The sequence below is a fragment of the Silurus meridionalis genome, chromosome 14 (assembly GCF_014805685.1).
Source record: "Silurus meridionalis isolate SWU-2019-XX chromosome 14, ASM1480568v1, whole genome shotgun sequence".
Taxonomy (NCBI): Eukaryota; Metazoa; Chordata; class Actinopteri; order Siluriformes; family Siluridae; genus Silurus; species Silurus meridionalis.
This window is the reverse complement of record NC_060897.1, coordinates 19322988-19335069: the sequence shown is the minus strand read 5'-3', so window position 1 is coordinate 19335069 and position 12082 is coordinate 19322988. Positions and strand designations below refer to the sequence as shown.

The 12082-nt window shown below is 39.2% G+C and overlaps 1 protein-coding gene across 1 annotated transcript in view; it reads left to right on the top strand.

Moving 5' to 3' along the window:
- The first annotated feature begins 798 nt into the window (after positions 1-798).
- rab28 (RAB28, member RAS oncogene family) overlaps positions 799-12082 on the top strand; it is a 28617-nt gene continuing 17333 nt past the window's right edge. The window contains exons 1-2 of the mRNA XM_046865457.1: positions 799-1173; positions 8881-8977. Of these exons, the coding sequence (XP_046721413.1) occupies positions 1099-1173; positions 8881-8977 (172 nt within the window). The 5' untranslated portion in view covers positions 799-1098. The remainder of the gene's footprint in view (positions 1174-8880; positions 8978-12082) is intronic.

Genomic DNA, 12082 nt, shown 5'->3' with positions numbered 1-12082 from the left:
AAAACAGACAGACTGATAGACAGATAGACAGACAGACAAAGGTGACTTTTTTTTACAGACAGAAAGACAGACAGATGTAATTTGCTTTGTTTGACATACAGACAGAAATTAGTTTAGCTTACAGACAGACAGACAGACAGACAGACAGACAGACAGACAGACAGACATAATTTGTTGACATACAGACAGAAATTAGTTTAGCTTACAGACAGACAGACAGACAGACAGACAGACAGACAGACAGACAGACAGATAGATAGATAGATAGATAGATAGATAGATAGATAGATAGATAGATAGATGTGACTTGTTTAAAAAACAGACAGACAGACAGACAGACAGATGTAACTTGCTGACAGACAGACAGGTGTGACTTGTTTACAGACAGATAGACAGAAAGACAGACAGACAAAGGAGAGAGAGAGAGAGAGAGAGAGAGAGAGAGAGAGAGAGAGAGAGAGAGAGAGAGAGAGAATAATGACTAAGAAGAGACAGTATGTTTAATGTTAATGCGGTTTTTGTTTTTCGCTAGATTGGATTGTCATCTTCTTTCTGCACTCCATTAATAATAAACTGATATATAACTTTGGTCCTACATCTCTACAGAACTGAACCGCTGGAACTGGAGCTGCTCGAAAGCGCACGCGCGCGCACTCAACCCACACACTCCCTCTTTAAAGGCTCCGCCAGGAACATTGGTTTCCACAGTAACGAGGGAGCGTCATGACGGACGAATCCATTTTTTCTTCCGTGGGTAGGAAAGAAAACGAAAGGGCATAGAACGCATCGGGGTGTGTTTGAAAACTACCCGTTGGTTATGTCAATTAATATATTGTTAAAATTGTGTATAACCTTTGGCATGGCATCGATATTGTCATTCTGTGTCTTAATGTTGTAATATTCTACAGCCAGTGGTTGGTTCCAGTCCGGATGTTTGAGTAAAGATGGCGGCGCGTTGCTTAGTACAAATAATGTGATTATAAACTGGATTTGGCAAAGGGATCTTACTGATTACATTGTTGCATCGCCTTGTGCTTAGTGTGTATACACACACACACACACACACACACACATACACACTCACACACTCAGGTAAATATGTCGGATTCGGAGGAGGAGAGTCAGGAGCGGCAGCTGAAGATGGTGTTGATCGGAGACGGAGCTTCGGGAAAGGTGATGAGGGATTTGCAGCAGCTTTGGGTGGCGTGCTAAATGCTAATGCAGCCGTAGCTAATCATATAAGTGTGCAGTTATGTGTATAATTTCATGTGCATGTGCAGATGCACAGTCTTTGCTTGGGATGGCATGCAAAATGCTGAAAAGATCCACGTGATCTACATGCTGCATAATGTCTCATAATGTCAACAGATGGATCCGAATAGGAAGCTGTATTATTATTATTATTATTATTATTATTATTATTATTATTATTATTATTATTAGCACTTTTCACAACGGACATTGTCTCAAAGTAGCTTTACAGAATTTAACAGTTAAGGTGAATGGTGTGTATTTATCCCTGATGAGCAGCCGTGGCAACTGTGGTAAGGAAAACCTCCCTTAGATGTTATGAGAAAGAAACCTTGAGAGGAACCAGACCCAAAAGGGGAACCCATCCTCATTTGGGTGACATCAAAACAATACAAACACTGGAGAGTGAGAACTAACATGAGCATATAAGATTATGAGTAATGATCTTTCTACAGTCTTATACAGTCAGTTGACATTATGGAACCAGGAGCTACTGAGCAACTCATAAAATAGTTCAACATTTGCGATCATCACAGATCCAACACAAGCTTCTCCATGCCAGAGCCTTTAAAGAGGTCCAATGTCCAAACTACACATGATGTGGGATCCAATTGGCACTGGTATGTCTCTAGATGGTTCGGGATGTTTGCGAGTTCGGCATCTACTTCTTTAAAGGTCCACAATCTTAATGAGGTGGGATGTGACTGGAGCTGGAGCAACCTCAGGATGCCTCGGGATGGGGAGGGAAAGAGAAGCAGTGGAGAGGAATTAGCGTAGCTGCTGTTTATGATATTAACAAGCACAAGTTGATAATGTGCATGTGATCAGATGTTCTGGAGCACAATGTTATGATATGTGATGTGTGTTATGTGTAGAACTCGCTCAAAAGATAAAATTTTAATCTGCACTTAAACTGGGTGAGTGTGTCTGAGCCCTGAACACTGTCAAAAAAACTATTCCAGAGTTTAGGAGCTAAATATGAGAATGTTCTACCACCTTTAGTGGACTTTGCTATTTTAGGAACTACTAGAAGTCCGGAGTTTTAAGATCTCAAGGAGCGTATCGGATTGTAGCATGTTAGAAGACTGGAAAGATACATGGGAGTCAAACCATTTAGTGTTTTGTAGGTAAGTAGCAGTAGTTTGTAGTCGATTCTGAACTCAACAGGTAGCCAGTGTGGGGACGATAAGATTGGGGTTATAAGGTCATATTTTTTCAAACTTGTGAAAACTCTGGTTGCTGCATTCTGGACGAACTGTAGCTTGTTTATTAATGATGCAGGACAAACACCTAGTAATGCATTACAATAGTCTGGAGGTCATGGATGCATGGACGAGCTTCTCTGCATCAGATATAGACATGTTTTTTAGCTTAGCTATATTTTTGAGGTGAAGCTGTTTTTGTAATATGGTTGACATGATTTTTAAAAGACAAATTGCTGTCTAAAAAAATCTCCCAGGTTTTTTTCACTGTTAAACTAATATTTACAGTATATTTGTTTGGTCAGATTGTGACATCGTAATTATTTTGCGTAAAAATGTTTTGAAAAAGAAAAGTTTGGTTGGGAGATTTTATTAGAATAAAATATAATGGAAGAAAAAATAAGGCTATGGTCAGTAATTGGGCTTTGGAAAGTGTGGTGGTTAGTGTTTTTGCTCTTGGGAAAAATTCTGGTCAGTGATTGGTCTATGGAAACAATGGTGATCAGTGATTGGTCTACGGAAAGACTTTAGGTCAGTGGTTTTTTGTCTTTGGGTACACTGGTGGTCATTGATTTGTCTTTGTGTACAATGGTTGTCAGTGATTGGTCTACGGAAAGACTTCAGGTCAGTGGTTTTTTGTCTTTGGGTACACTGGTGGTCATTGATTTGTCTTTGTGTACAATGGTGATCAGTGATTGGTCTACGGAAAGACTTCAGGTCAGTGGTTTTTTGTCTTTGGGTACACTGGTGGTCATTGATTTGTCTTTGTGTACAATGGTTGTCAGTGATTGGTCTTTGGGAATAATGGTGGTCAGAGCTTGTTTTGTTGGGAGGAGTGATGATCTGTGATTGGTCTGTAGGATAAGTAGTAGTCAGTGATTGGTTTTTAGGACGATTGATGTTTTTTTTCTTGGGGAATGATGGGGATGATGATCAGTAATTGGTCTTTTTTTTGGCGGGGGGGGTTAATAATCAGTGGTTTGTTTTTGGGAAGAGTGGTGGTCAGGGATTGCTCTTTGGGAACAACTGTGAACAGAGATCAATCTTTGGGAACAATGGTGGTCAGTCATATGTCAATGTGAATAGTGGGTTTTGAAGATTGGTTTCATCGCCATACATTTTTGTTTACTCATGATGTTTCTCAGTGACAATATGGTGTACAAGCTCATTTGTACCAGTGCAAACATTTTGTAGCTTTCCAGAACTTGGTGCCTCAATACTTTTTCAGTATTCATATACTCTGAGAGTGAGTATATGGCAACATGTATGCCAAGATGAGGGCTGTTAAACTGAGTGCAAGGGACTACAAGGCTGTCAATTTGCAGGTCGCTATATTTATATAGACTTATTAAGCCTTATAGATTTAAAGCTAGTCTAGCTAGTTTGCTGTCTGCATAAATTGACCATTTGGCTCTGGGTTAGGCTTGGCATGCTGAGTGAGATATTTAGCCAGGTTTTTATACCCAATTTGCTCATGCGGATGAATTTTCAAAATGGGGACTGAATCTCAAAATGAAAGCTGGACAGGAGCCCAGTGTGGTCACAAACGAGGCGGAGAGGATAAACGAGTCTGGGCACAGCTGATCCTGTGGTGTGAGAGTGTAAACAAACGTGGGTGCAGAAGATGCGGTGGTGTGCGATGGTCAATGAGTGTGGGCACAAATGATTTGTTGAAGCGAACGGGTAAATCCGTCGATGATCCCGAACGATCCGAGCTTTCGATATATATTTCGGATGTTTATTTTTTTTATAGTTAAAAACCACGAGTTTGTTTAGTGTTAAATAGTATGATTTAAGAAATGAGGCAATGCAAAAAGTGTGTGGGCTTTAATTATAAACACTGGAGTGCTGAGATCGATGACAGGCTTGTGGAAGTGTCCCAAATTTTCCAATGTCTATATAATATACATCAGAAAATACTAGAGATCATATGCTTCTTATCTGTGGAAATACTTCTACTTGTTAATGAGATGAGAAATTGAAATATGCAAAACCTTTAGCTAGTATTGTTCAAAAGATAGGCAACTTTATAATACTTCATAGTTATGCATTGATACGTTAAAACTTACGGAATTATGGCAAGATTCAGTCTGGAAAGTGTCTGTGATTATTATTGGAACTTGTCAAATCTGTACTTTTTTAGGGACAAATGTTTTAAAGTTAAAAGTTCAAGTGAGTAGAATTTGTATGTGCTTTTTGAACACCCCACTCCACATTTAGATCCTTTTGCTGATTTAATAACCTCCATTCTTCTATGAAGATGTTCCTCTAGATTTTGTGGAGATTTGCAGTCACTTTTCCAATTCATCCATCAATTCAAGGTGTTTAATACGGTTGGAGCTCAATAGCAGGAGATCTTCCACTCCAACCCATGTAAAGCAGATCTTCATAGAGCTGGCTTTGTTCACAGGGATATTGTTATGTTGGAACAAGTTTGGGTTTTAAGTTATCTTATCCAGTGACATATACAATTAAGTTGAACTTTGTGGTAACATTTTGCAGAAGAATGTATGGTTGGAAATGTCGTATCCCAATAATTCCATTTCAAAAAAAGTGTTTATACTGGCTAGTGTTCTAGATTTAACCAAGTGTCTATGAATGGAATGATCTTATGGGTTGTGGTAATGTTTCTGTGCAATCGTTTCTCTGTGAAAGGAACGCTTAATTGTAGAAGGCAAGTTGACGAGCTGAAATTTCAAGCCTGTACGATAGTTTTGTACGTCATGAACACACTCCAGGCTCATACAGACTTTTACTGTATTACTACTCATTACGTATAACAGAAAGGTCCAAAAATCGCTAAAATCATATTAAGTAAACACTGAACTTATATGACGGACCCCCCCCCACACACACACACCGGCCTTTCAGAATGTTCAGCTCAGTATTACCAGTCTGTGGTATTATATTATATATTTCTCAAAGAAATGCTATGTCTAATTTTCATTTTAATTATAATTATTATTTCGTAAATATACGTTTTAGCTGCTAAAAATGTTATATCTTGCAAGACACATAACAGACTGTACTTCATATCTTACACCATTTTTTTAAAATTCCAAAGTGCACACACACACACACACACACACAGATGATCTTGCCCAGACTCTTTCCAAGTGTATCAGTAGCAGATATGATAATTGATGAGTGGATTACAGGACTGAAGGCTATTTTTAAAAAAGATACGCTGCATTTTAATCCATCTTCCTTTATAAACCTGTTAATGTTCCTTTAGTCCTGTGTGGGTGTGAGACTGGAAAAATGAACCGAAATGAACCAAATCTCTCACAGAACTGGACAAATTCACAAGCTAAACTACCTAAAAGTGCTGTGTTAAGAGAACATAGGAATGGTTTTCAACATGGAGACTCTCGAGGGGTTTGATTGGAAGTTTTTTTTGCGATGTCATTGTCACAAAACCTTGACATGATTGACCTCGGTGCAATGTGATGATTAACCATTGCTGGTGAACACTTGCAGATTGATCCTGGACAACTTTTCCACACACAATGTATGGATTAGGCATATTGTTAAAGAATCCATACATGGGCAGTTCTGAAACTACACTATATGGACCAACATTTGCGGACACCTGAGCACAAAGTTTCGAACATTCCGCACATTCAGGACTTATTTCCTGCTTTCTGAGAGAATGTTCCACAGAAATTTGGATATTTGTGCTCATTTAACACAAAGGTTTTTAATAAAGTCAGGGGCTGAAGCTAAGAAGGTCTTCAATAGTGTTGAAGTCAGAGCTCTATAGCTGGAGATCTTATATCATATTGCTGGCTTTGTGCACAGGAACTTTGTCATGCTGGAACAGGTTTGGGTCTCCTAGTTCAAGTGATCCAAAGACGTCTTGTGTCCAACTTTTGTGGTAGAACCACTATTAGTATCTACATGGCATCCCAGACGAGTGGAGTTTATTATAAAAGCAAATGTGGAATGGGATGTTCAAAAAGTACCTAAAAATCTAATGCTTAGGTTGTCAGAATAGTGTATGGACCAATAAAGAGAAGAGAATGAAGAAAAATGGACAAAGAAGAAATAACACTTTAGTGTTTTCTGCTTCATTACATCGATTTGCAGTACATCATAGTTCAGCACACAATGATCCTCCGACATGACCCACTGTTGTTGAGTGTTGTGGTTTCGGCTCAAGATCTTGTTACTGCAGTGTAACTCTTCTGAGTGAACATGCCACCATGCAAAACCTACAGTTTGTGTGTGTGTGTGTGTGTGTGTGTGGTAATCAATACCCATGTGTAATTTTTTTCACTATGAGTCAGCACTACTTTCTTAGCATCTGGGAAACACCGATTTATAGTGCCTTTTGGGCTTGGTTGATCATGTGTGGTGTTTCAAGAAAGAAAGTGGGATTTGTGTGTGGTTAGTTCCCTTGTGTAGAGTTTTTCAGTAGACGTACGCACTTGCAGTCAGGCGTGGGTGGCATTCAAATTGTGCGGTAGTGTTTTAACTGGTACCAACTGTACATTATTTACACCCTGTAGCTTAGTTAAACTTGAGATAAATTGCGTTGTCATCCTTGATTGATCAAATAATCTAAAAATCATTCCTATTTCTGCCTTCATACATATATACTGTATATACATATATATACTTGTGGTTTGAGTTGCTATAGATGCAGAAAAAGTACTCAAGTACCACTTTCTATTGGTGTGAATGGGACTGTTTATTTGATCCCAGTCCCTCCTGCTCCCCTCCCACCTGCTCCAGTAAATACTCCTGACCAATCCCGTCTTTCTAGACTTACCCTATCCAACCCCACCCACTCTTGAGTAAAGTTTCAACTGCACAGTTTTACCGATCCCATCTACTCCTGCACTAACTTTCAACAATCCCACCCACAGACATTCTTCTCTCCTGATACCTGATACGGACTCGAACCAGGATCGGCCACAACACAGAGTTTGGGGAAAGTGGTAACTCCCTGGTTAAGGCTTTGGATCAAGAGGTCATGGGTTTATATCCCAGCACCACCAACCTGCCACTGCTGGGACCCTAAATAAGGCTCTTAATGCTCAACTGCTTAGTTGTATAAATGAGACGGTCACTTTGTATATGGGCGTCTGCCAAATACAGTAAATGTAATGTTTGGCTAATCTTGGCTACTCCCAATGAGCAATTCTATCTGGTAAAAAAGAAAAGAAATAAATTGACCAATCTTACCCACTCCCAAAATAAAAAGGCTGACCAACACCAACCAATTCTGGCATCAAGTCTGACCAATCCTCCCACTTCTATAGATATTCTTGACCAATCCATGAGGTTTATAGCTATAGGAAAGACTATAGAAGTAGTTTCTTACTACATAACATGCTACTTTTTTATTTAGTTCATCCATCCATCCATCCATCCATCCATCCATCCATCCATTCAAATTCACGGTACCATTACACCCTTAAGATATATTTGTGTGTGGGTGTGTGTGTTTGCGAAATACATTTCCTTAATATATATATATATATATATATATATATATATATATATATATATATATATATATATATATATATATATATATATATGTTGAAAGTCAGTCAGATCGCGCCCACACGTTTGTGCGTACGCTACGTTTAGAAATGAGACGCCAGAGTTTAGCGGGTGGTGTGTCAGTAATAACGGTCCGTGGGAAACACAGTGCTCCATGTGTAGTTAAATGGACTAAACTGAATTGTGTGTGTGTGTGTGTCAGAATGGATGCTGGCACATGTACAGTGCTTTTTGCCTTTTCCCACACACACACACACACACACACACACACACATACACACACACACACACAGAGGCTACACTCCTCACTGTCAGTGTTTTTGAGTGAGTGGTACATTGAGTTATGTGGTGTGTGTCGGGCGTGCACACATACCCACAGCTGTACTCTTAATAGGCTCTGATGTTCTGCATTAAGAAGCTGTCAATCAAGAGTGACGTCATACTCGGACACTAACCGCACTGCTCGCACACACACATACACACACACACACCGAAACACACTCGGCGTGGGAAGGCCTGCGTCAATTTTTTTTATTTAGCTCACTGGCAAAAGGACCAAAGTGACCAGAGTGACCGAGTGTTCCAACAGCAACATGGACAGCCGTGTGTGTTTTGAAGAGCGTGTTTTAAAGTGTGTGTTTTTGTTGGCGTGAGCCGGGCTCAAAGGAGGATTTGTTTGCTCACGATGTCCCTTTTAGGTTTCACAGAGCTGAACATGGAATAATACAAAAACAGGGTTTTTGTAAACCGGTGTGTTACAAAATGGGATGAAGTTTACTAGGAAATGACAACTGAAGTGACACTAAAAAGGCTGCTTCTGAAAGGGGTTGAAATGAACTTAAATGTAGAAAATTGTCTGTCTGTCTCTTTGTCTCTCAGTCTGTCTTACTGTCTCACTTGCTCTCACTCTCAGACGTCACTCGCCACTCGATTTGCGCAGGAAGCTTTCGGGAAGCAGTACAAACAGACGATAGGGCTTGATTTCTTCCTCAAGAGAATCACACTGCCAGGTGAGACACACACACACACACACACACACACACACACACACACTAAGGTTTCACTGTCAGCACTGAGGGAGGTGAAAGTGAAGTTGACTGAGCTCGGAGTCATTAACACGTCTTTCCAACTTGCACATGCACATTGCAAGTGTATTATGTCGGGTGAACACAAGTGCACTCACTAAGACTCCTGCCTCAGTCCCATATGACACGTTTATTAGGTGATGTTAAGCTTCATAAGTGTTCCATGGGCTTTGGATTCAACATTTTCTTTCTTGGCATTAGGCTGAATTATAAATGTACCAATGGTGCCATGTTAAAGAGTTACAGGTATTAGTAGTAGTAGTATATTATATAATTGCTTTTTAGAGCTTTTGGAATATTTATTTGCTTTAACATTTGACTTTGTGACAGATACAAGGGGGGTTTTACACCAATTAGGCAACCATAAATGAAGCTCTGTATTATGTTGAGTCTCTGTTTTTTTTTTTTTTTTGGATCGTACAAATAAAAGCACTTCATCATTCGAATCTGTAAAGGGTCTACTTTACATTCTTAATAACAACAAAACGCTGGGCTTTTGTAAAATAAAGAAAACACAGAGGGCTCTCTCTGCCGTCTCTGTCATCTCTCTTCACAGACACACACACACACACACACACACACACACACACACACACACACACACACACACACACAAAACACCCTGAATCTCAGTGAATACTTTCCTCACAAACTTAATAAATATATGTACAGAAAGCTGGAAATGTCCAAATTCGACCAAATTCACATCGAAAACAGATATTCTCTGATTCTGTAATCCGTATAAAGTTTTTGAAGAGGTACAGTTTCTCTGGTGTCACCTCATTAACCGTCCGTGTGGAAACACAGCAAAAGTTGTGTTTGGTGTCCTGATGGTTCACGTAATTAAAACACCACAATTATTTTAAAACATTTACAAGAATATTTTGTCTTGTTGTTCTATGTTGAGTTTGGTTTCAGAAATAATAAACATTTGCATAAAGTATTCATATTTGTCCATGATTGATTAGAATATTAAAAATCTTGAAAAATATTAATTTAAGGTTCATACAAAGGTATGTGTGTGTATATTTTATATATATATATGTATATTTGTACCCTGCAAGGTTGTGTGTGTATTCTGAGTTACATTAGTGTCTTTCACATATACACTGGCAATAATAGCTTCTCATGGCTACTGCTGGATTTATTTTTTCGCCATATTTCTGGAGTTTCAGCCGCTTGTCATGTTTATTGCCGTCCCCTGAATGCCTGAATTCATAAATTGATCTAGGCCGAGTGTGTGTATTTTTCATGACAGTGGTGCACAGAAATGTCTCCCGACCTACCCAGTGCGCCGCGTTTATTTTCCAAGGCCGTTCCCATGCAGGCCGAAGAGAGCGTCGAGGACTTTTTTTGTTTTCGTTTTCACGCTCCCGTGCGCTGTCACTCAGCCGTGTGTGTGTCTGTGTGTGTTCTTATTTTCGGTGCATGGAATTCGCTTACCGTAAAGGCTCGAGCTGTGCATGTGCAGGGTCATTACGGAGCGTTCGGGTTTCTGTAGGAACCCTGTGGAAAGCGGTGGGATGGGGTGTGCAGGAGTGTGCCATGTGTAGTCTGGAGGAAGTGAGTCGTGAGATGGTACACTCTGTTACGCCACTTGATTTTTTGTTTTGTTTTGGTTTTTTAGCTAAAATTGTCTGTTTCGAATAGTTTTGCAATCGCAAAATTTTGGGGTCGAATGTTGTTGAAAGTGATGTCATAATGAGCTGACCAATCAGCATCTTTCATAAGCCTTAATTTAATTAAATTATATTTTCTTTCTTTCTTTCTTTCTTGCTTTCTTGCTTTCTTGCTCTATCTCTATTTAGCTACACTATGAAAGTTCTCAGTGTGACAATACAAACGTAGTGTCGAGTTGGTGAGAATAGAAATAGATGAGGTGAAAAAAAAGAATGTCAGACACGTCCCCTTGGGTTCCACTCCCGTTCTGTCGCCCTTATCCTTTTCTTTTTTTTTAAAATGAGAACGTTCTGTTTTTGTTAACACCACATTTATTTTTCTCCAGTAGTAATCTTGGCCGAACCCACAAGCACCAATAAAAAAACGGAGAGACACAAAGAGGGAACAAGATGATAAAAATATAAAAAGTAAGATGTTTTTGACACAGTATTGGAATGGACACATTTAAATGTTTGACGGTCCTCGTTCCATATTGAGGAAATGATTGCGAAACGGACAGTTTCATATGAGCTGTCAAACATTCTCAAATTTACTTGTAGATTTTTTTGTAATAGAAATGTCTATATCTATTGATATTATGATAGTTCATGCGTTTCTGGGGCTGTGCTTCGCATAGGTGGACGATGAAGACAGGACGTGTCCTTGAGTAAAAGTAGAGTAAAAGTGAATGTACATAAGTATGACTTCATTATAAGTTAAGGTACTAAATTTTGATTGGATTTGAGTATCCCTCCAAATTTGACCACATATGACCAGAAAAGTGGGGTGTCCCAATACTTTTGCTGACATTTTGTTTTCTTGTTTTACATGTAGTAAATGAAGGGGTAGTTTGGTCCGTTTTTATCGTCCACAGATTGATCCAATTTTTTAAATGTTTGTACTAGAATTTTATTTCAGGCTTAATTATAAAATGTAACATTATCATGCTCTGGAAATTGACCCTCTTTGGTTTCTAGAGCTTCGCTTGATTTGATTTTGGATTGCTGCTCTTTTTTTTCTTTTTTTTTTTTTACTGTCGAATTCCCGTTAGTTTCAATGTTTGTGGTTTGAGCGAGAGAAGGTTGTCCCTGGTCATTTGGCTGCAGGAGTATTTCAAACGGCCGAGGCTCCTGCTGACTCCACACCACACTCACACACTTTAACTGCTGAGACATCCAGCAGTAAAAACTATACAGCTATAATCATACGCCGTGCTGGGTTCAGCCTATATAACTGTCCGTCAGACGGGATTATTTTTCCACATACTGGCTTTTTGTGTTTTATAGATCCTTCAAAACGGAAAGTGGATCCTTCAAAACATGCTGGCTGTGTAATATATCTGTACTATCAGGTTTAGTTTTAGAGCCTTAA